This window comes from Ursus maritimus, unplaced genomic scaffold (assembly GCF_017311325.1).
Source record: "Ursus maritimus isolate PB19 unplaced genomic scaffold, ASM1731132v1 scaffold_19, whole genome shotgun sequence".
Taxonomy (NCBI): domain Eukaryota; kingdom Metazoa; phylum Chordata; class Mammalia; order Carnivora; family Ursidae; genus Ursus; species Ursus maritimus.
The window spans coordinates 45,348,139-45,372,094 of record NW_024424341.1 but is presented as its reverse complement, the minus strand read 5'-3'; the positions used below and the strand labels follow the sequence as shown (position 1 = coordinate 45,372,094).

Genomic DNA, 23,956 nt, shown 5'->3' with positions numbered 1-23,956 from the left:
AGTAACCCCGCCGTGTGATAGACGGGAAGGTTGCTGAGCCAGTAGGGCCTAAGGGTTCTCACCACAAGTAGAAGATTATTTTCCTTTTTCCTTTCTTTCTTTTTTAAAGATTTTATTTATTTATTTGAGAGACGGAGAGAGAGAGCATGAGCAAGGGGAGGAGGAGGGAGTGGGAGAAGCAGACTCCCCACTGAGCGCGAAGCATGGAGCCCAGTGCAGAGCTGAATGAAGGGCTCGATGCGGGGCTCGGTCCCAGGACCCTGAGATCGTGATCTGAGCCAAAGCTGGACGCTCAACGGACTGAGCCGCCCAGGCGCCCCTCTTTTCTTTTTATTGTCTCTCCACGAGAAGGACGTTAGGCGAACTTGGTGTGGTGATCACGTCACAATACATACGTCAGACCGTCGTGCTGGACCGCTTAAATTACACAGTGACGTACGTCAATTATTTCTCAGGAAAACTGGAAGAAAAAGATAGGAAAGAACTCGACAAGAAAAACTCTTTTTCGAACGCACCAAACGCATGGCGGTGATGTCTACACGCGACCACGCTGTTTACTTCACACCTAGAAATGCTTCCAACGGTATCTTTGATGTGTACTTTGCTGCAGTTAAGAAAAATTCCTCAACACCCAGAGAGTGACATTAAAACCTCCCTAAGTACTTGGAGAGTGACCCCATGTGGACATTTCGGAAAACTCAGTATTGCAAAGATACCCATTGTTGGTTATAGCGTAACAATCAAGTTCCCATTGTTGATTTTTCTCCCCTTGGAACTCGAGGAGCTGACTCGTGCAAGAGGAGCGAGAGAGGGAAGCCTTGCTCACCAGACGTCCCGACTTCCTTCAGCGCTCACGGAACGAAGGCCATGTTTTATGGAACCGGGGCTGCACAGAAGGCCCACGGAACTGACCTGAGCGCTCAGAGACACACACCCAGGGGAGGTATGGGGGGGGGGCGGGCCATCAGTGGGCCGCTGGCTAACCAGGGAGTTCCCCCAAAAAAGCACACCCAGGAACTTACAGGGCAGCTTTACTCCTCAGAGCAGAAAGCCAGAAAGCACCTGCTGTCCGTGGGCAGGAAAGACGGATTGTGAGGTATTCCCACAATGGAAGGTGGCGTCATAGCAAAACTGGATAAAGTGTGACTGCCCCTGTGGCTGAATCTGAGAAACCATGTTGAGCGAGAGAAGCCAGTCACAGATGTGTGGTTCCATTGCGTAAAGCGCAAGAGCAAGTAAAACTAAAAAATGGATTGTTGAGGGATGTGTACCAATGTGATTTGGGAGAAAAAAAACGGTTAAAAATGTGAGGGAATGAGAAGTGTCAAGTGAGGGGTGATGGAGAATTCTGGAAGGGAAGTGGGGTGGGGGAGGGGCCTAAGGCAGTCACAGGAGTACACACCAGGGAGGTGCTGGTTCTCAAATTGGGTGGGGGGCGATGGGGCTCGCTTTATTGTTCTGCTTTATAACTCGAGGCTATGATGCAGACACTTTTTAGTATGTGTCAATTATCATGCGGTAAAAACGGGAAAGGAAGAGAGCCCTGCCTGGATCTAAACCATGGGGAACCCGAGTTTCTACAGAGGCAGAGAGAACCTCCCAGAAGGACGACGGGTCTCCCAGGTTGTGGCTTCTAAGAGCAGGGAGGGAAGAGGAGGACTGGAAAACGTCCCAGATTTGGTCACTTAGGGGTGACCCCCGGGCTTGGAGGAGCGGTTCTGGCGGAATAGTGCGGACAGACAGAAGCTACGCTGTGGCTGGCTGCCGACCAACAGGAGAAATGGACCACTGAGGCCAGGGTAGTTGCAAGGGAAAGGCAGGACGGCGGACTTGAGCCTCTTCTGTGGTGTGGGTGCCCCCACCCCCACTCCATCTCTTCGCCCAGGAACAGCTGGTCAGAGCGGAACACGACTCCGGCCGGACATGCTATTCCGGCCGCAAGGTTGTGACTCTTTGGTCCAGCCAGAACGCCTGGGGGGAGGGAAGGGCTTGGTCTCTTGTCCTAACCCTGGAAGTCTGAACCCTGTGCGGACAGAAGGAGGAGGAAGCCATAAGGTATGGATGTTGGGGTGCCTGGGAAGGACCCTGGGGTCTGGGCCTGGCCTGTAAGGGTCCGGGTCTCTTCCTCAAGCCAGGGGAAACCCTCTCTGGGGTCCCAGGTCCTCCTTCCCTAGTTCCTGGGCAACTGGGCACCAAGCAGCCCTTTCTGTGTTCTGCTTTGTGGACAGACACTGATTTGATGTCCCCAGACCCAGGTGGCCCGTCATAGCACAGCCACAGTGCAACAACAGGCCTGGCTTCCTCCCAGCTGAGGAGGCCACAGCCCGCCACCTGCCCTTTGTTTGCTCTGGGAGGGGCAATTGCTGAGCAAACATGGAAGGGAAATCCCGGATTCTGTCTCCTTACCGTTACCTAGGCCCCGAGGCCTCTGGCTCCTTCCTGGCCTCCTGTGTGTGTGTGTGTGTGTGTGTGTGTGTGTGTGTGTGTGCGCGCCCGCACACTAGGGTTGCTGGTGTATAGAAAACCCAGGGCTTGGCCTTGGTGAATGCTCAGACAAAATAAACCCCAACCCTGGGGCATAAACGGATGATCACTGAGCACATACCATGTGCGGGGCCCTGGGCTGCGCACCCCACACGCCAGAGCTCTCTGACGCCGCCCAGCCCCTGGACGATGTGGGCACCAGGATCTCCAGTTTCCACAAAAGCAAACTGAGGGTCACAAAGAGAGGACCCTGACAGAGGTGGGAGTCCCACCCCGACCTCTCTGACCTTTACACTGCTCTCTGCCCCTCAGCTCGGCTGTCTTCTACGGGGAGCAGGGGGAGTGGTGAGAGGCAGGCTTGAACAGGGGCTCCCCCCCGCACCTCTCTTTTTTCTCCCCCAGAGACCGGGCCATCATTGGCAGTCGGAGCGCTCCCCATGGCTGAGCTCCTGCCCCAGCTGCCTTGGCCCCCACGGGCCGAGGGTGGTGCCCAGGACACATCTGTGCCCCGAGCCGAGTGGCAGAGCCAGGAACCACCGGGTGACGGGGCAGAGGGCCCGGCCCCTGAGCCCTGGAGGCCCCTGGTGGTGCCCTCCATTTATATCACACCATCCAGTGATGGAGAATCACCCCCTTGCACCCCGACCCCCCAGCGCCTGCAGCTGCCGTGGACCCCAGACCCGGACAGTCTATCTCAGGACAGGTCAGCTGGGTGTTGGGACAAAAAAAGAGATGCTCTCTCTCTCGGGACTCAAGGGGGGCTGACACTGTCCAGGTGCAGGAGCTGAAGGTCAGCTGGAGTGTGGCCTTAGCGGCACATGGGGCCTGACTGGAGGTTGTGAAAGAGACACATAACAGAAAGAGGCAACTGGGAACATGGGCTGGGACAAGTAACTCTGAGCTCTCCGCTCTCCACTGAGCACTGCCTGCTAAGGGGGGAGGGGGACACCCCCTTTGGCACACCCAGTGTTTTTCAAACTGTGGATCATGACCATTTAAGGGCCACGAAACCAAGGTAGCGCGTTGCGATCGGCACGTTTTCCAAACAGAAATGGGACAGAATTGAAAATAATGCATGAGGTAGTAAGTGCGGTTTCCTGCGACTTCTGTGATGTTACATATATTTCTACATATTACATGTATGTCTTGTATTGGAGGCCAGTGTAAAAGGTGTATCTTGCTGCAGCTCATGGGCAAAAAAAAAAAAAAAAAAAAAAGGCAAGAAAAAAGAAATGTAAACAAAACTTCTGCAAGCAAACTGCCTCTGGCACAAGGAGACAGAAACGGAAGGTTTGAGCCTTCAGGGGGAAAGAAGAACTATACCAGCCCTGAATAGAAATGGCCACTGTGGTTTCTTCCAATCGTGGATGCTAGATAAGAGTTGAGGTTTATGAAATAGAGCTCTGTGTGTCAGCGTGGAGGAGTCTCAGAAACAATGATGATGGAGAAGCAAGTTACAAAATGATACAGTAGGAGCCTAATTGTGTATCTTTTAAAAGACATTGAGCAATGGGATATATTGTTGGTGGATCCATCCTGATATTTAAAAAGAGGATGGAAAAGTGCACAGGAGGAACACACACCAGCTTCAGGGTGGCGGGTACCTTGGGGACAGGAGCAGAGAAAGGAGGGATGGGGAGCTGGGCCTTTGGCTGGCCTGTAAAAGTTGATTTCTTTTAAAAAAGAAAGAAAAGAGCTGAAACTAAAATGGCAAAATATCCACATCTGTTGGATATGGATGGCAGGGAGGACCATTTTATTTTATTTTTCCTGTTTGAAATAAATATTCCCTAATTAAAATTTTAGAAGTATTTTAAAAGCAGAGACAGGCGGAGCGCCTGGGTGGTTCAGTTGTTAAGAGTTTGCCTTTGGCTCAGGGCGTGATCCTGGCGGGAGCCTGCTTCTTCCTCTCCCACTCCCCCTGCTTGTGTTCCCTCTCTCGCTGGCTGTCTCTCTCTCTGTCAAATAAATAGATAAAATTAAAAAAAAAGAAGAAGAAGAAGAGACAGGCAAAGAGAAGTACAGTTGACCCTCGAGCGATGCAGGGGTTAGGAGGCAATGACCCCCCGCGCAGTCAAAAATCCAAGTGTAACTTTTGACTCCCCAAAAACTCAGCCGCTCATAGCCTACTGTTAGCCAGAAAGCTGATCTATAACGTAAACAATCAATTAACACATGTTTTGTATGTTATCTGTATTATATACTGAATTCTTACAATAAAATAAGTGAGAGAAAAGAAAATGTTTCTAAGAAAATCATAATGAAGACAAAATACATGTGGAGTACTATACTGTAAAAAATCCATGTATAAATGGACCCACATGGTTCAAACCCATGTTGTTCAAGAGTCATCTGTATTGAGAAAGAGACCAGTGAGACACAGGGAGATGGTGGAAGGAGGGCCTAAGTTAAGACCTGAGAGAACTTCTATGCAGAGGGAACCGCAAGTGCAAAGGCCCTGGGACAGGAATGTGTCTGATGAGTTAGAGGAACAGCAGGGAAGCTGGGTGGTCTGGGGGAATACAAAAAGGGGAGAAGGAGGAGGTGAAGTCAGAATGGCCACACTCGGGCCTTGGCCATCAAGCAGGTGAGGACTTTGCTTTTATCTGGAGTGAGGTGGAGTCACAGGAGGGCTCTCAGCCAGGAGGGCCCTCCTGACCTAACTCAGGGATTCATAGGTTCTCTATGGCTACAGGTGGGGAGCAGACTATAGGAGGCAGGATAGGAGCAGCCAAGTGGCTGCTGTGGTGTCCGGGACAGGGGCAGTGGGGGCCAAGAGTTTAAATTCTGGAGAGATTTTATGGGTGGAGTGGACAGGGATGGCTGAGAGATTGGATGTGGGTGTGAGGGAAAGAGAGGGGCCAGGAAAGATGAAGTTTTGGGCCTGCCAGCCACCAAAATGGAGAAGTAGACTGGGGCTTATGGGGGGGGGGGTTGCTGCAAAGGTGGGGAGAAGGATGGGAATGGAATTTTTTCGAGAGGTAGGAAGAGCATGTCCTAGAGAGGGGTGGGGAGCCAGTCCCTGTGCCTCGGGCCAAGAGCTGTGAGGTGGGATTCACATTTCCCCGCAAGCAGTCGGGGACACCAACAGACCTAGACAGTCCCTGCAGGGCTGGGCGCAGGTTATGATGTCAGAGCAGGGCTGCGTCCAGCTCTGCAGCCTACCCCCTGCGTGCCCTGGGCCAAGTCACTTCCCGTCTTTGAGGTCGGGCTACCCCACCTGTAAAAGGGCTGCTGTCCCCCACCCCCTCCGCAGCCCCCACCCCCGCGCTGTCCCGTGGGAAAGCCCCTTACCGCAGAGTTGGTGAGATCTCCAGGACTGGGGTTACTTGCCCAAGGTCAAACACAGCTAAGAGCCAGGGAGGCTGGAGTCTAACTTGGTCTGGGACAGAGAGGGGTCCCCAGACCCCGAGGACTTCCTGGGCCAACACTGGGGGGTGTGGACACGTACGGGAAGCCGCAGGCGGTCTCCGGGCCCCACCCCATTCCCGCCAGCCGGGTTCCTCCGTGCTCGCAGCCCCCACCCCTCCGCTTCCCAGAATCTCCGTCCCATTGCCCACCCCAACCCCTCCAGCTCCGTGCCACCTCTCAGGTTCCGCCCTGGGCGGCCGGTAGCTCCCGGCCAGGGGCAGAATGGGAGCGGAAGACCCTTTCCGGGTACCAGGGGACAGGGTCGCAGCCGGTGCCAAGGCAGCTGCCATGGCGCTGTTTCGTTTGAATCGAGTCTGTTTCCCTTTCTGTCCTTCCCTCTCCTCTGTTCACTTCTCCTCCTCCTCCGATTCTTGGTGTCTCTCTTTGCTCTTCCTCTCTCCTGGGTCTGTATCTGCGGCGCCGCAGCCGCCCCTCTCGGTTGCCCGGGTCGCTCGACCTCCCCCTGCGGCTGCGTCTCTAAGTCTGGCTCGCGGCCTCTCTCCCGCCGGCCGGGCCGCGCGCGCCGTCGCTCCCGGGCCTAAGCCGGCCCCCGCCCCGTGGTGCCGGCCGCCGCCCCTCCCCCTGCCCCTCCCCCCCTGCCCGGGTCCGAGGGCCCTCCCGCTGCGCCGCCCCCCTTCCCGCGCGGGCGGGGGCGGCGCCGTGACGCGACGGGGCGGGGGCGGGAAGGGTGAGCCGACGCTGCGGCGGCTCCCGCGGCTCCCGGGCTCCGGCCTTTGTGCGGGCGGCGGGCGGCGCGGTCGGGTGGGGGCGGCGGCCTCGGAAGGCGAGGCAGGTGCCCCGCGGGGACGCCCAGCTCAGCCCAGCCCCGCTCGGCCGGCCCAGCCCTGCGGCCGGGCGCGCCCGCCGCGCCGCATCCATGTTCGAGTAAGGACCGGGGCGGGGGCGCGGTGGGCGGGAGGACGCGGCCGGCCGGCCCGGGGCTCCGCGCGCGCTCGGCTGGGGGGGGTGCGGGGCGCGACCGGAGCCGAGGCGGGGGCGACCGGGTGGGGGAGCGGGAGGGGCCGGCGCTGCACTGGGGCCTGGGCGCTGACGGCGGCGGGTGGGGGGGGGGCAGGCTCGTCACCACCAGGGCGCGACGCGCCCGGGTGGCGGGGCTTTGGTGGGGGTCCCGGGCTCATCCGCGGGGAGCGGGGCCTGCGGGGGAGGGCTCCGGCCTAGCTCGTCCGGGAGGCGAGGGGTGGGCACGAGGCTGACCCCGGGCTTTGGGCCTGGGGCGGAGGCAGGGCGGACACAGGCCCCCCGCTGGCCCGCGCACAGGCCACGAAGCCCGGGGCAGGCCCGGGAGCAGCCCCTCCTGGCCTGGGCCCCCTCCCACCGCCCCTGTCTGTGGGGAGTCCTGGAGCTGCTGGTGGTGGGGGCTTCGCGGCCGGCCGGCCTTGTACCCCGAATTGACCTCCTCCTCCCTGTCTGGGCCCGCTGTGTTTTGAGTATGAATTGTAGGTGTCTCGGAAGTGTATGTATGCGTGTCTGTATTCCTGCTGTGCATGCTCTCCGGCTGTGTGTGTAATTTACGTCAAACTCCATCTGTGACTCCGTGTGTTACTGTAAATGCCCTGAATGTGTCTGATTGTGACTCTGGTTGGGGCGGGGGCTCCTTGTGTGTGCCCGTGACCTTTTGTGGTTGTATGTATGGTAGCGTAGTATCGTACCCCATCAGACCCATGCATGTCTGGTTGTGACTCTGGAGTGTGTGTACATGCGTGGAGGTCTCCTAGTGTGCAGACAGCTGAGGTCCTCCCTGGCTGTGTGTGTGTCTGTGAAATTTACTTCTGCTTCCATCTGTGGCTCCAGGCGTCACTGTAAGTTGCCTGTGTGTCCAGTCGTGACTTGGTGGTGTGTGTACGCAGTGCTTACAGCGATCACTCTGTGTCTCTGTCTGTGCCTATAATTTACCTCTGAACACATTAGCTCTTGGTGCAAGCATAAGTGACCTGTGTGTCCCTATGTGACAGTGTGTGTCGGGGGCCTGGGGTATATGGCTGAAGCCTCCTGGGGTTGTGCCTTAACTTACTTCCGATTCCATTTTTGAAAGTTCCTGTGTGTATCCGTATGTGACGGTTGTGTATGTGCCTGGGCTTCTGTGGGTGTGCAGCGGAGACCCTGGGGGCTTTGTGTGTGTCAGAGCACAAAGAGAGATCCCTTGTGGCTCTTAGTGGGCCCGGGACCCTCTCTCCTGAGACCGTGGGTGTACCCTTGGCAGTCTGAAGCAGTAATGACTGACACTGTTCCCCAGTTAGAGTTTATAAAGCGTGTCCCATGCATTATTTCCATGCCTGGCCACTGTGCTGTTAAGCTGTGTCCATGACCTCCGGGGTCCTTCATGTCTAGGTTCTCTGGCAGCAGCAACGGCTGACCCCTCTGTCCCCTGCCACATGAGAGCAGGCCTCCACCACGTTGAGCCGAGCTGACCCCATGGCTTAAATTGACCTGCACTGTACCCGCAATGGCTGAGTTCCTCTGGGACCGCTCTTTTACTTGTATGGCTCTCCCTGGAGAATGATTTGCTTTCACCTCTTCTCGGAGACTTTCTTGTGGCAGTCTGTGTGAATGTCATTTATCTGGAACTTTCTGTGGTTTCTGTGATCCCCCCTGCAGCTGCATGTGTGTATCATGGACAGGCGTGTGTGTGTGCGTGTGTGCGTGTGTGTGTAACTTCTGGGACTTCGTGGCTATAGCCGACTTGTAATGCTGCAGCTGTGTGAATCATTGTGCGAGAACCCCGCGGCTCTGGGTGCGAGGGTAACACACCTGTGAAGCTCTGCTGTCCGGGAGGGTGCGGTGGGGGAGACTTCTTGCAATGGTGGGGAAGTACCGTTTGTCTGTGATACTGGCTGCATGTGACGCACACCACAGTTCTCTTTTATGCACACCTATGTGTGCGTCTGGCCCTCTGACCGGAGGGAGCTCTAGGCCTGCGTAGACCCAGGAAGTCCGAAGAGAGGTGTCTGCAGTGGCAAAACCCTGTTTTCTTCCGAGTCCCTGCCCCCCATAACGGTCCTCCAGCCACAACGGCTCCTCCCTTCCCTCTGCTGCAGCCTGCCTGGCTGGGCAGCCTCAGGGCTGTGGCCGCTCTCGAGCACTTCCTCTTCCTCCTACAGAAGAGCAAGATCTGGCGGCACAGGCCCTGCCCCGTCTGTGTGTTATCTGGCCTGTCCTTAGGCGTCCTCCCCTAGACCTGTGGCCCTGGGAGAATAGGACAGGTGGAGACGGGGTCTGCATTTCAGGCGAGAGATGAGAAGATGAGGCAGGGGAGGAAAGTGGTCACGCCCTCCCTCAGAAGCCTTCCGTGGCTCACCAGTGCCCTCAGGGGGAAGCCCAAACTCCTGACCTGGGCCTGAGGGACCTGAGGGACCTAAGGGGGGCCTGTGCCCTCCTGTCCTCCTTCCCCTGCCCCGCTGGCCACCTCACTCCTCAGACCTGCCAGGCTCAGAGCTGTCTGTGAATTCCATACCCCTGTCCCTAAAGTAATCTTCCCCTGCCCTTTGGCCGAGCTGCTCTTCGTCCTCGGGCTCAGCTCAAGTGTGCCCTGCACCCCACCCACCCACCCACTTAGCCCGCCTTTGTTTCTGTGGTCCTCAGACTTGAACGTGCTTCCGTCTCCTGGGCCCCACTTTCGGATTCAGGACGTCTGCATTGGGTCACACAGGCCCCAGGGCTGCTGGTGTGGCTCACGTGAGCGGTGCTGCTTTATAGCAATGACCAGTGTCTGAGCTCAGCATCTCCACTGACGCGTGTTCTTGTCGTTCATCTCTGTTCCCCAGCTGGAATGTCAGGTCCCTGCAGACTGGGGTGGTATCTGTTTTGCTCACTTCCGTGTCCCCAGCGCCTGGCACAGGGCACATGCGTGCTTAATCCGTACTTAGCGAGTGAAGGATGGAGCTTGGGGTCAGTTTGGGCTCTGCGCCCCAGGCCGAGGTGTTTGTGTGGTGCCCGTCCCGGTCAGCGTTTGCCTCGAGCACAGGTGCGCTGGGGCCTCCGTTTTAGTCTGACAGAACCTACCGATCGAACCCGAGCGCCGCCCATGTGCTGGGCTTTAGTGCACTTGACGTTGAACAACGCGGAGGTGAGGGGTGCTGACCTGCCGTGCAGTTGAAAATCGGTGTGTACTTTTTGACTCCCCCCAAACTTAGCTCCTAATCGCTTATTGTTGACCAGAAGCTTCATCGATAACATAAGTAGCCGATGAACGGTTTTTGGTGTACTATCTGTATTATATACTGTGTTCTTACAATAAAGTAACCTAGAAAAAAATGGTATTAAGAAAATCATAACGAAAATACATTTGGAAGACTACTGTATTTCTTGAATAAAATTCCCACGTAAGTGGACCCCGCACAGTTCAAACCCGTGTTGTTCAAGGGTCAACTGTGTATTACCTCACTTTCTCCTCCAGACAGCCCTGTGAGGTGGATGCCGTTATTCGCGTCGTGGTCAGGAAGAAAACGAGGCACAGGTGCAGACACTGGCCCCAAGTCACCCGGGGAGCAAGTGGCTGGGGTGTTGCTGAGGGGTGGGCAAGGCTCACACCTGGCTGAATCCCGGTTCTGGGAGGGGTGGGAGCGGGGCGGCCTTTCATTCAGCCAACAAGAGCAAAGGCTCCGTGCGGCAGCCTCGTTCTAGACGGTGGGGCTGCAGCTGGAAACAAACCCCTTCCCCTGTGGGAAGTGTCCACTGAGCAGAGATGTGAAGGAGGTGAGGGAGCCCTCCCGAAATCTGGGAGGAAGGGCCTCTGGGCAGAGGGAACAGGCAAGGCAGGAGCTGGGGAAGAGTGAGCAAGGGGTTGATTAGAGGGTCCAGAGGCTCATTTAGCTGGAGTCAGGTGCGGCGGGCAGGGGGTGGGGTGGTCCCAGCCCGACTCAGGTGTTCATCGCTCCCCCCACCCGCTGGCCACAGTTGGGGAGCAGAGTAGGGGATGCGTGTCAGGGAGACCTGGGAGAAGCCAGCTCGTCGTTCAGGGGAGTATGGCAGTGGTCCAGATCCCTACCTATTTCATTTATTTATGTACTTACTTTATCCCACAAACTCATTTCGCAAGTGTGACACGAATGCTTACCCTGGGTCCTGTCCTGAGCAAGCCTGGGGACAGAGCGTTGACCAGGACCTTGCCATCGGGGAGCTCACAGGCCTGTGGGGGAAATGGAGCTGTCGTCAGACAAGTGGCCGCCTGGAAGTAGTCAGGGCTGGGATGGGGGACGCAGAGGCAGAGTGGTTAGCGACAGGAGGGGAGCTGCCAGGGGTCCCTAGGGAGGCATGGCAGGGAGGCTCTGGCCGGGAGGGAGGGGTGGTGAGCAAGGGTCCTGGAGGATGCACGTGAATTCGCCAGGCGAAGAAGGCCAAGGGCAGTCGGCAGTGCGGAAAGAGCGTGTGCTGAAGCTTGGAGGCAAGAGAGGAAAGTTCGAGGACCCCCGTGTGGTCTGGCCCCACCCCCCCCCAGGTAGAATCGTGCCCTGGCTTACGGCGGCTGTGCGTCCTGGGACAAGTGGTGGCTGCCTCGCGTCCCGGCTGCTCGCTCTGGCAAGCAGGGATGGTACTACTGTCATGTGTCCAGGGTTGCCTGAGGAATAAAGAATCATACGGAGAGCTTGCCAGAGCCTTGGTACGGCGCCAATGAGTGGCCCTCTGCTGCTCCCGCTCTAGCCAGCGCACGGGGCATTCGTGCAGTCGCCGATGCTTCTTGAGAGCTCGCTCCGTGCTGGGTACAGTTTTGGGTGCCAGGGACACAGTGGTGACTAAGACCTCCTTATTCACAGCTGGAGGCAACAATAGGCAAAATGAATAGGCCACCAGGATGAGTTGAGGTGGTGTGAGGGGGGCCACGGGGGCTGGGTCCCCAGGGGAAGAGGAGCGTTTGAGCCAAATGAGGCAGAGCCCGTTAGGCTGGGCTGCGGAAGGCCATTCCAGGCAGAGGGAACAGAAGGGCAGAGGCCTTGACGTGGGACTGCAGTGGGTGAGCTTAGGGACAAAAGGAGCCTGGGGTGGCTAAAGGAGAGGGTGCGAGTCACACCAGGGCCTGGGGTGACGAGGTGAGGACTTGGCCTTTACCTGGAGTGCAATGCAGCCAGGAGAGACTCTGAGCCAGAAGGGCCCTGACCCAGGTTGCATTCACAGGCGCCCTCTTGGGGTGGGGAGCTGACTGCGGGGACGGCGATGGGGACAGGGAACCCAGGGAGAAGCTGCTGTGAGGTCCAGGAGGGCAAGGATGGAGGCTGGGCCAGGGCACTGGAGCAGGGGAAATGGGTATAATAGAAATAACGGAGATAGATTTTGGAGGTAAAGCAGGTAGGACTTGCTAACAAATTAGAAATGGAGAGTGAACAAGAAAAAAAGGAAGCACATGCTTAGGTCTTTTTAGCTCAAGCAATTGAGTGGGGAGGGGCTACTCAATGAATATTTATGAATGAGTTAATGATTTTGAAAATAGCAGGTATTCTTGAGAGATCACTCTATGCCAGGCGCTACTAGAAGCTCTTGACATGTACTGACTCATTCAACTGTCCAAACAAGCAGACGAGGACATGTATTTATCACCCGTGGGTCATAGACGAAGTCACTGAGGCGCAGAGAGATAGGGACCTGCTTGCTCAGTCACATGGTCACACCGCTGGAAGTGGAGTTGAATGGGGTGTGGGGACTTGGTGTGGGTGGGCTGATGTGTGAGCCTCCTACGATAAGCCTGTCCTCACACCTAGCCTGTTTCCCCCCACAATGCCCCTCTTTTTCTCCTCCCCCAGCACCACCCCCCACTCCGGCCGGAGCACGCCAAGCAGCTCCCCATCTCTCCGCAAGCGGCTGCAGCTCTTGCCCTCGAGCCGACCCCCACCCGAGCCTGAACCAGGCACCATGGTGGAGAAGGGGTCAGACAGCTCCTCAGAGAAGGGCGGGGTGCCTGGGACACCCAGCACCCAGAGCCTGGGCGGCCGGAACTTCATACGCAATAGCAAGGTCAGTGCGAGCCCCGTGGGGTGGGGAGGTGGGGAGGGGGAAGGGCAGGGGAATTCAGGGGCTCATTCTGACTCTGCTCCTTTCTCTTGCAGAAGATGCAGAGCTGGTACAGCGTAAGTGTTGGGCAGGGGGAGGGAGGGCATGCTGGAGGGGAGAGAGGGAGGGGGACAGGTGCCGGGCCAGGAGCCCCAGGCTGCAGCCGTCAAGGAATTGGGTGCTGGGGTCAGCGGACCTAGGGTCATATCCTGTGCTGCTGCTTACTTCCTGTGTGTCCTTGAGTGAGTTACTTAACTTCTCTGGGCCTGTCTCCTGAGACACAGTGCCAACCTGACAAGGCCGAAGGGAACACTCGCTGAGAGTCAGTGGTGCCGGTGGGTACCTGGCGCAGGGGCAGGCTCATGTGGAAATGAGTACGTGACTGCTCTCATCATGGTTTCAATCTCGTGTTTCGGGCCGGGGAAGCCAGACGGGAGCTAGATGTTAAACCCGCGAGAGCTGTACCGGGGCAGAGGAGACCGAGGGGCTTCTGGGCACTTGATGGGGCAGAAGGATAGGGGTGTGAGCCCCCAGCTGGGTTCTTACCTCCCCAACTCCCCCAGATGCTGAGCCCCACGTACAAACAGCGGAACGAGGACTTCCGGAAACTGTTCAGCAAACTCCCGGAGGCAGAACGCCTCATCGTGGGTGAGTCCGGCAGACCCCGTCCCGGGCCGGGCCCTGGGTCCCCCCTGCGCCCTCCCACCTGCCACGCCCACGCTGGCCGGCCCAGCGTGTGTGACTCGGGTGTCTGCCGTCTCTCCCCTCGGCTGCCTCAGATTACTCCTGTGCCTTGCAGCGCGAGATCCTCCTCCAGGGCCGCCTCTACCTCTCCGAGAACTGGATCTGCTTCTACAGCAACATCTTCCGCTGGGAAACAACAGTGAGCCGACTGGGCCAAGGAGGGGCGGGCCGGGCCGGCCGGGCCTCTTCTGACCGGCCTCTCGTCTTCAGATTTCCATCCAGTTGAAGGAAGTGACGTGTCTGAAGAAGGAAAAGACAGCCAAGCTGATCCCCAACGCCATCCAGATCTGCACTGAGAGCGAGAAGGTGAGCCCGAGGACCTGCTGGGGGGCTGTGGTCCCCGGTCGCAGCCAGCCCCGCCTGCCCCAAGCCCTGTTTATTCTGCACCCTGAACTCTCAGATCTCTTGCTTTCTCTCTGTCCGCCCCCCCCACCCCTGCTGGCCTGGCCTAGGCTCCCATCACCTCTGACCTGGACCTTCCTCACCAGCCCCTCGTCTCAGTCCCTGTGGTCTGTGCTCCCACACAGCTGCTCAGGGATAATATTAATAGTAGAATTCTTCCCTCCTCCATATCTGTCCACTCAGATGTCCCCTCTCCTTGGAAGCCTTCCCTGACACTCCGTTCTATCCTGATGATTGTTGCCTCGCGGTCCCAAGATGGCTGCCTGACACCAGGGACTCAGACAGGAAGGGAGAAGGGAATGGTGGGGAGACTTCACAGCAGACTTCCCTTTGTGTTTTATGGGCCAAATGTGGATTAGTTGACCTTCCCTCCTGGTCGAAGGAGACTGGGAGAGTGCCCTGGGCTTCCCCACTCATAGCCCACCCAGTCTGGGCTGTGCCTGTTTCCCACCCTGCACTGTGAGCTCTGGGGGCAGGGCCAGGGGCCGTCTCCTCATCACGGGGACTCCAGCGTCATCCGGTGCCAGGCTGGGCACAGGATAAACATTCTGTGGAGTGAATGAAAGGACGAATGAAGGGATACATCAGGATGGAGATCCAGGAACAAAGTGTGGATGGCGACAGAGGGAGCTTCCCCTCCCTCTGGCCATGTCTGTCCCCACACCCTCATACCTATCTCTCTCCTGCAGCATTTCTTCACCTCCTTTGGGGCCCGGGACCGCTGCTTCCTCCTCATCTTCCGCCTCTGGCAGAACGCGCTGCTTGAAAAGGTGGGTCTGGGTGAGAACGGATGGGGGGTTGGGGGGGAATCATGGAGCCAGGAGTGCCAGCACTTGGGGAGCTGGAGGGCCCCTTAGCTCTGTTCCATGGGCATAGGCCTGCCCTACCTACAGCCTCTTCCATACACTCCAGCAGGGGCCACCAGGGCTCCAGTGCCTGGCCCTGCCTGCACGGACATGCATCTGTGTATCCGTGGCCCTTTCTTCACCTCCACAAATCCAAAATGCTCTGCAAGTGTGAAGGCACCTTCACCTTCATTTTGCGTATGGTAGCAAAATCTGCCCCGAGCTAACGTGGTTATTTGTAATCTGTGTTAGCACTCCCATAGAACTTTCTGCTACGATGGAAGTATTCTCCATCCGTGCTGTCAGAATATGGCAGCCACTGGCCACATGGGCCTGTTGAACTCTTGAAAAGTGGATAGTGTAGCTGGAGAGCTGCATTTTTCATTTCATTTCATTTTAATTCATTTAAACTTAAACGGCTGCACGTGCTTCCTGCACAGCACAGGCCTACATTGATCTCTGTGGGACTGCTCCTGTGTTTCAGGACCAAAGATAGTAATGTGTTTGGGGTAAATCTTAGATATAATCATAATTCAACATGAAGTTAAAGTATCTGTCCGATATTGGATATGCCAGTGATTCTCAAACTCTATGGCTTCAGGGACCCTTTATACTCTTTAAAATAACAGTAGACTCTCCAAAGAGCTTTTGTTTAAGTGGGTTATAGCTACCACTATTTACTATATTAGAAATTGAAACTGGGGAATCCCTAAACACAAGAATACACGATCGCACACACTGCCTCAGCACCCAGAAAAAGACAGCGTCCCATGTCACGTAGCCTCTGGAAAATTCCACAATATATACTAGTGTGAGAATAAAAGCGAAAAAGGAAAGTAGCATCTAATGATACTAGTAACACTTAACCACACTTACAAAAATAATTTTGATGTCATGGACATCCCGAAAGGTTGGGGATCCCCAGAAATCCTTGGACCACACTTCGAGAACCTTTGATGTATAGTGTACCGGATACTAAATGTAATACAGTCATCATCGTCAGTACATATTACTACGTATGGCATAGGCACTGCATTATCTTTCTTAAATCCCCAAACTTCTTAATCTTGACTTACGTCTTGCCCCAGAGGTTTTGAGTAAGGGCTTTTAGACCCGGCATATTCCGATGGCCCACTGTGTGCTGGCCCCCAGGCTCCCCGTCCATGCCTGCCGTGGTTGCATGAGTTTACATAGGATATAGTTGGCTGCACATCACGGAAAACTCAACCACACATGCTTTAAGAAAACAGGGAATTTCTGGATGAGTAGTAATAGTAGCTAATACTCTGGGTGCCACCGGGTGCCAGGCACTGCTCTGAGCATGACACGCGTTAATTCACTTGATCTTCACAACAACCACCCTGCGAGGCAGCTTGGCCATTACCTGTTCCATCAGTGCCGCGTGGAGGGGTACCCTTGCCCGTGGTCACGAGGGTTTTTATGGGGCAGAGCTGCGGTTCTGACCCATGGCTATTAAGTTCTGTAACATGCTGATGCTCCTCTAACTAGCGGTCTGGAGGCAGGCAGCCCAGGGTGGGTTTGAGGGCTCCCCCTCCCCATGTCATAAGGACCCCAGCTCCTGTTGACTCTTCCACACTGTCCACCTTCTGCATGTTGATGTTTTGTGCACCTGCGTGTGCCTCGTGGTTGCAAGGTGGCTGCTGCAGCCGCAGGCATCATGCCCTCCCTCCCGTAAGTGTCCCCAACGCGAAGGAGAAAATGGGTGGGTAGAAAGGGCTCTTTGCTTTATCAGGGAGGGAAAGCCCCCTTTAAACCAACTTCTCGTTGCATTTCTTTGGCTATAACGGGCTAACATGACCAGCCTCAGTTGCAAAGGAAAGATGGAAAACTTGGTGTAAACCAGTTGTAATTAATCCCTAGGGCTGGGGAAGATTTTCACCCCGAACAAGTTTGGTAACTGCTGGCAGGAGGGAGGGTGGCGAGAAGTCAGGTGGGCATGGTCCACGGCTGCCACTGCTGGCCTGGCACCTCAGCGGGCCAAACCTGCTTCTCCAGCTGTGCTGCCCTCCTGTCCTGTCCCCTCGGGGCAGCTCCAGCCATGCCCATCCCCAGGGCTGGAGCAGGAGCCTGAGGGAGGGACAGCCCGGAGTCAGAGCCTCCAGGGAGGGTGAGGGCAGAGGAGGGTTCAAAGTTCAGGCCCTGGAGCCAGCCTGCCAGGGTTGGAGTTCCCGCTCCATCAACGAGGAGCTGAGTGACCTGGAGCAAGTCACTGAACCCCATCAGGGAGGGACATTCCCTACTTCGTAGCATCCAGAGCTGGGCCTAGAATACGTGCTTGGGCAGGTCAGCTCTTACGAGGCAAGCTGGCACGGTGGTCAGCTCCAAGGTGCCAGAGTGGCACCCCCTCCTCCTACCTCAGCGTCACATCTCACCACTGCCACTTGAGCAGCACTGCGCCTCCGTGTCATTGCCTTAAAACGACAATGTTAGGGCTTTACAGAATTGTTCTAGAAGATTCAGTGAGTTTTCCCGTGCGACGGAGTTAGAGGAATGCGTGGCACCTGGTAACAACAGGGTGGCTGGCTACTCTGTGCTGTTGTTACCAGCCGCTGTGGCCCGGAATGCTTAGAAAAACAGTCAGGGGCAGGACAGCATGGTGGGTGGGAGCATTGGCTCTGGAGTCAGGCTGGGTTTGAATCCGAGTGGCCCTGGGTCACATGTGGGACCTCAAGCGCGTGACTTCTGCTCCCTGGCCCTCATATTCTCCTCTGTAAATCTGGGAATGCTAACCTGTGGATGCGGGAGTCTTGTGAGGATCTAAGGGGAAAGTCCTGAGCTCCCGGACTCCTGATGAGGGGGATGGAGCTGGATTGGGTGAGGGCTGGGACTGGAGACGCTGCTGCCCCCTTGTGGACGCCATGGGAATGCTGAGCCTGAGGGCTAGTAGGGACCGGGATGGGAAGGGCTCTGGGCCCCAGTGAAGTGGAGGCCAACCCCAAGTCCTGCCTGCCCAGACGCTGAGTCCCCGCGAGCTCTGGAACTTGGTGCATCAGTGCTACGGCTCAGAGCTGGGCCTCACCAGTGAGGATGAGGACTATGTCTGCCCCTTGCAGCTGAACGGTCTGGGGTAAGTCAGAGGTTGGTGTCTGGTTCCTGGGGTGGGGGTAGACAGTAGGGGCTGTGTGCAGAGCTCCTGGAGTCCCGGGTGGACTGAGGTGGGCATACAGTTTGGGAGACCAGGAGGGTGTGTGGGGTTCAAAGATACAGCGATCCCTTACCCTTCTTTCCCCGCAGGAGCCCCAAGGAAGTGGGAGATGTGATCGCCCTGAGTGACATCACCCCCTCGGGGGCAGCTGATAACAGCCAGGAGCCAAGCCCGGTGGGCTCGCGCCGTGGCCGCATCACCCCCAACCTTTCCCGGGCCAGCAGCGATGCAGACCATGCGGTGAGCAGAGTACAGGGGAGAGAGTGGGTGCTGATGGAATGAGACAGAGGATGGTGGGGGGTGGTGTCAGAGAGAGGGACAGACTGAGAGGTGGTGGCAGGGTCACGGGGAGAGGACGAACAGAGGGCCAGAGAAGAGGTCAGTGGAGGGGTTAGGGAGGGGATGGATGGAGGGATGGGATGGAGCTGAGAAGATGGGCAGAGAAAACAGGGAATGAGAGAGATAGGCAAAAGGGCTGAAGACAGGAAAAGACAGAGAGACATAAGCAAGATTGGATGGATGGAATGGTGGACTGACAGATGGACAGACAAGGCTGGGGTAAATCTTACCCCAGGAGAGGCAGGAGAGGCACCCAGGAAAGGCCTGGAGGGACTAAGAGGGGCCCTCATCTGGGCAGCCCCAGGGCCCCTTGCGCCTCAGGTGGAAGCTTTATGTGCACACGCAGCCCCCCACCCCAGCATTGGTTTTCCCACAGTCTCAAATCCTTATGGCCAATGTGGGCATGCGGGGGCCCTCAGGCTGGCTTGGAGGTGAGACCGAGCTGGATTAAGCCTTTCTCTACAGGCAGAGGAGGACAAGGAGGAGCAGACGGACAGCCAGCCAGACGCCTCCTCCAGCCAGACGGTGACCCCCGTGGCTGAACCCCCGAGCACTGAGCCGACCCCCCCTGAGGGGCCCACCTCCCTGGGCCCCTTGGACCTGCTGCGCAGTGAGGAACTGTTGACAGACACGAGTAACTCCTCCTCGTCCACAGGGGAGGAAGGTGAGGCGGGTGGCCTGAGACATTCGCTTTGGTTACACACGACAGCCCTTACTTAGACTGGCATCAGCAAGGGATTGAGTGGCTCACGGGACTGAAATATCTGGGGGCGGGGGGGGTGTGTGCAGTCATTCAGATGGTGTTGTTGGAAATCTGTCTGTCTTTAGCTCTGCCTCAAAGGCGGCAGAGCAGATGGGTAAGAATGCAGACTCTGCAGCCAGATTGCCAGGGTCCAAATGCTGGCCACGCTGCCTCCCAGCTGTGTAACTTGGGCAAATTATTTAACTCCTCGAGCCTCATTTGCCTCATCTGAAAAATGGGTTAGCAATAGTCCTACCTACTTCATAGGGTTGGGTGTTAAGAGAATTGAAGTGAGTTAATATTTGTAAAGTGCTCAGGCCAGTTCGTGCTGGCTCTTGTTATTGCTCTTTCCATTTTCTCTGTGCCAGCTTCCTTCTCTGTAGCCTGCATTCTTGGGGGGGGGGGGTTGCCCAGAGAGCCCCAGCCTGGCCCTAGACAGGCCTAGCGGAGAGGAAGCATGCTTTTCCCACGGAGGCACCAGAAGCTCTAGGGTTGGCTCTGATTGGTCCACCTTGGAGCCCAGGCCCAGCCCTGAACCAATCACAGCGGCTGAGAGCCCAGGCTGGGGGTGGGGGCGGGGAGCACAGGCTCACCTCTGTGATCGCTGTGCCTGCGGCCCGCTGGGCCTCGGTGGGTGCTCCGTGAACCGATCACGGGGGCTCTGGCTGGCTGAGCGGCGGACACATGCCTGCCCTAAAGCCACCCCGGTGGCAGAAAGGGGCCAAGCAGTGCTCTGGTCAGCATCCACCCGAGCCGGGAGGGTGGGGCTCCCCATCCACCGCGCAAGGCTTGGAAGTGGAGAGGAGCTGCTCTGAGGAGGAAGCAATGCACCCTCCCCCGTCCTTCTCTGTCACCCAGCTGACCTGGCCGCCCTACTTCCCGACCTCTCCGGCCGCCTCCTCATCAACTCCGTCTTCCACGTGGGTGCCGAGCGGCTGCAGCAGATGCTCTTCTCAGACTCGCCCTTCCTGCAGGGCTTCCTGCAGCAGTGCAAGTTCACAGGTCAGGGGGCCGAGCTTCCCCGGGTGCAGGGGAGGGGGAAGGGAGGCGGAAGCGGGAGGCGCGGGGGCCCTGCTGTGCGCAGGAGGGTCGGTGGGCGGTGGCCAAGAGAGAAGCTGCATCCGCCAGACCCCACCCCACCGGCTCTGCCTGTTAACTAGCTGAGTGGCCTCAGGCAGGGTTCCGAGCCTCTCTGCCTCAGTTTCCCCCTCTGTATGTTGGGGGTGTGTTAATAGTCCCTGCCCTATCCGGGTGTCCTGAGAACTGTGTAAGTTGATCCTAGACACGTGCCAAAAGCAGTGGTTTATAGTAAGCATTTAATAAACACAAGCTCATGATCACACATTAAGTGGCCACTCCGTCAGATTTGTGCAGAGGCCAGGACACATGAAGTCGAGAATCTAGTGGGAACGACAGTAAACAGACACACAAATAAGTCACAGATGTGCGAGGACTGTGAGTGTCAGGGGGGTATCTGTGACCTGAGGGGTCTCAGGAGAAGCTGCTGGAAGGATGTGACACTGGAACCAAGGCCTGAAGGAGGAACTGTTCTGGGGAAAGGGGAAGAGATGAGGGAAAAACCTAGGAGGCCAGTGGGGTAGCTGCAAAGGCCCCAAGGCCAGGGGAAGACACTGGGAGAATCCCTTGAGGCGGGGCTTCTGTGGCCAGGTGTGGCGAGGTGAGGCCACAGCGCCAGGTGACGTGGAAGGGTTCACTGTGGGACCAGATGAATGGCTCAGGAGGCCGAGGAAGGGATTCAAGCAGGGGAGGGGCTAGTCAGATGATCGTCTTCCTCTGCTTTTTTTTCCCTCCTGTGTTGGTGAAAATGAGCCACGTAGAATCCCCTGCAGAATGAGTGAGACTGTGCCTTGAGTTGGGTCCCACAGCCCTCCAAAACTATGCTCATGTCCTGGGGGGTTGGGCAGACTGAAGAACTCAGTTTCTGTCCGGGGGCCCTGGAGAGCCATGGAATGTTCTAGGCAGGTTAGGGGCGGGGCAGGCTTGGCTTTAAGAAGCTCCCCCTGGACCTAAGAGGTGGAGACTGAGGCCAGAAACTCAGGGCGGTCAGAGTGGGATGCTGGGCAGGCAGGGATGGGCTGAACCAGGAGCAATGCTCAGGAGGTCAAGTGAACACAAGGGGGAAGGAGTGTCCAGGGCAGGGCCCAGGGCTCTGGGGAAGTCTGGAGGATGGTGGGGCTACCCCTGTGCTGGGACCCCAAGAGGAGGGGGAGGCTTAGGGGGATGATGAGGCCAATGTGGGACCTGGTGGGTGTGAGGTCTCTGAGGAATTTCCGAAGGAAGGTGCTCTGGAGGTCACAGGCCCCGAGGTCTGAGGCTCAGGGTAGAAGCCAGGACTGGTACAGAGAGGGAAACTGAGGCTGCAGGAATGGAGGAGATGGCCCCAGGATGAGTGACAAGCGTAGGGGAGAGAGAGGTCCCCGCTCGGAGTATTACCGCCATCTGAAGTTTTAGGGGGCCAGAAGGAATGTGGGGCAGATATCAGGAGGGGGCACAGGGGCAGGGTGGGTTTGAGGGCGAATCCCCAGAGAACTGGCACTGTCCCAAAAAGGCTAGTTCCCACAGCCTGTGGGCAGAAGACTGGAGAATGGGCTCCTCATTCTGTCCCTCCCTCCCTACCCCAGACGTGACCTTGAGTCCCTGGAGTGGCGACAAGTGCCACCAGCGCCGAGTGCTGACATACACCATTCCCATCAGCAACCCACTGGGCCCCAAGAGCGCGTCGGTGGTGGAGACACAGGTGGGCCGGGCGGAGGGGCCGGCCGGGCAGCTCTCGGGCCTGGCTGACGGTGGCCCTGACTCTTCCCTCCTCCTGGTCTCTGCAGACGCTGTTCCGGCGCGGCCCCCAGGCGGGTGGCTGTGTGGTGGACTCGGAGGTGCTGACCCAGGGCATCCCCTACCAGGACTACTTCTACACGGCCCACCGCTACTGCATCCTGGGCCTCGCCCGCAACAAGGCCCGGCTCCGGTGAGCGGCGGCCCCTCACCTGACAGGCAGAATCCCCTCTCTCCCTCTCCGGGAGAGGTGTCAGAACCCCCTGAGGGGTCCGGCCTGAGCCAACAGGCTGGAGCTGCCATCGATGTGGACCAGGATGGGGAAAGGTGGCGAGAGATGGGTTTGGGGGACCAGCAGGAGCTCAGTCTGGGATGGGCTGAGCTGTCTCTTGGACCCCATGTGGAGCTGGGGCATGGCAGCAAGAAGGAAGGGTCCGGGCCAGGTGCAGGCTCAGCTGCTGGTGTGCGGGGGCCTTGCTAAGTCTGGGAGACTTGCCAAGGTGTGTTTGTTTGGGGGTGACAAGGGACTCTCTGAATTGAGGGAAGGAAAGCACGCTCTTGGAATTGTTGGAGTCAGACCCTGACTCCCTCCACCTGCCCCCCCCCCCGGACCCCAGGGTGTCCTCTGAGATCCGCTACCGGAAACAGCCCTGGAGCCTTGTGAAGTCACTGATCGAGAAGAACTCCTGGAGCGGCATTGAAGATTACTTCCACCACCTGGGTAGGGGAGAGGTCGGCCGGGCCGGGAACAGGGTCGTGGCCAGGCCAGGGCCGGCCATGCAGAGGCCTCTCCTGTGTCCACAGAGCGAGAGCTTGCCAAAGCGGAGAAGCTGTCCCTGGAGGAAGGCGGGAAGGACGCCCGCGGACTGCTGTCAGGTCTGCGGAGGCGTAAGCGGCCCCTGAGCTGGAGGGGTCACGGCGATGGGCCCCAGCACCCGGACACGGACCCCTGCGCCCGGGCTGGCATGCACACCTCAGGTGTGTCCCCTCGGGGCCAGGGCAGGGCGGGCGGAGGCGTGGGGAAGGGGGGAGGGGGGCCCGGTGGGTGTGCTGGGATGGGTCTGTCTGACTCCACGGCACTCTCCCTCAGGTTCCCTCAGCTCGCGCTTCTCGGAGCCGTCCGTGGACCAGGGCCCTGGGACAGGCATCCCTAGTGCCCTGGTTCTCATCAGCGTGGTGTGAGTAAGGGGCCTGGGTCTGTGGGGTCAGACAGGCCGGGATTTGCATTCTGGCTCTGTGACCTCAGGCAGGTGCCTGACCTCTCTGGGCTTCCGCTGGAGTGGGAGATGGGCCCACTTCTTAGGATAGCAGAGATGATGGGAGAGGGTGTTTGGAATGTGCCCAGCAGAGCTCTTTACACAGCGCCCTGCTCCATGTGTTGTGGAGAAGTCTGTTCTGCTGGGAGAGGGAGGCCCTGTGGGCAGGGAGGGGTTTCTGGGGGAGCAGGCACCCAGAAGAGGTAGAATGAGGGGAATGGGGAGAGATCTGGGAAAAAAGCACTGTCACACATCTCAGTCCTGTTTTCTGTGCCCAACCCTAATCCGGGGGATGCTGGGGCCACAGTAGTGACTAGAGACCTGACAGCAGGCCAGGGTGCTGGGGGACAGAGCCAGGATGGGGAAGCTGTGGGAGGTGGGGCAAGGCTTCCCAGAAAGGCAGAGGGTTCCTGAGCTACCCCAGAGGGTGAGGCAGGAAGACCCATGTGCACAGAGGCCAGGGTGGAGGGATGTGGGGGGCAGGACACTCTGAGGACGTGTAAGTGAGGTCCGAGCCTCCGGCAGACCCTGGAGGTGAGAGTCAGCTCAGTCACACGCTCAGCCTCAGTTTCCTGGGAAGCCTCAGTTTCCCAGCACTGGCAGTCCAGAGAGGGGCTGTGTGGTGCGCTCCAGGAGGGGCAGGGGCGGCTCTGATGGCGGGGCGGTTCTCACCTCTTTGTCTTCCTCCTGCTGCCTCCCCAGGATCTGTGTGAGGTAGGGCCCTGCATCCTGCACCCCCTCCCCTCTCACCTCACCCCCCACCTGCAGCCCCTCC

The 23,956-nt window shown here is 57.8% G+C and overlaps 1 protein-coding gene across 5 annotated transcripts in view; it reads left to right on the top strand.

Annotated features, from left to right (window-relative positions):
• The first annotated feature begins 1,601 nt into the window (after positions 1-1,601).
• GRAMD1A (GRAM domain containing 1A) overlaps positions 1,602-23,956 on the top strand; it is a 27,099-nt gene continuing 4,744 nt past the window's right edge. The window contains exons 1-17 of one of the 5 annotated variants that reach the window (XM_040632744.1): positions 1,602-2,055; positions 2,887-3,187; positions 12,648-12,858; positions 12,951-12,971; positions 13,458-13,542; positions 13,674-13,777; positions 13,849-13,944; positions 14,730-14,810; positions 17,861-17,973; positions 18,141-18,291; positions 18,856-19,054; positions 19,991-20,134; positions 21,775-21,890; positions 21,976-22,118; positions 22,543-22,646; positions 22,730-22,903; positions 23,016-23,103. In XM_040632744.1, the coding sequence (XP_040488678.1) occupies positions 2,922-3,187; positions 12,648-12,858; positions 12,951-12,971; positions 13,458-13,542; positions 13,674-13,777; positions 13,849-13,944; positions 14,730-14,810; positions 17,861-17,973; positions 18,141-18,291; positions 18,856-19,054; positions 19,991-20,134; positions 21,775-21,890; positions 21,976-22,118; positions 22,543-22,646; positions 22,730-22,903; positions 23,016-23,103 (2,096 nt within the window). In that variant the 5' untranslated portion in view covers positions 1,602-2,055; positions 2,887-2,921. Of the gene's footprint in view, positions 2,056-2,870; positions 3,188-6,644; positions 6,781-7,460; positions 7,716-9,464; positions 10,016-12,647; positions 12,859-12,950; positions 12,972-13,457; positions 13,543-13,673; positions 13,778-13,848; positions 13,945-14,729; positions 14,811-17,860; positions 17,974-18,140; positions 18,292-18,855; positions 19,055-19,990; positions 20,135-21,774; positions 21,891-21,975; positions 22,119-22,542; positions 22,647-22,729; positions 22,904-23,015; positions 23,104-23,956 lie in introns of those variants that run through there. The other 4 variants (XM_040632745.1, XM_040632747.1, XM_040632746.1 and 1 more) reach the window with 4 other exon arrangements.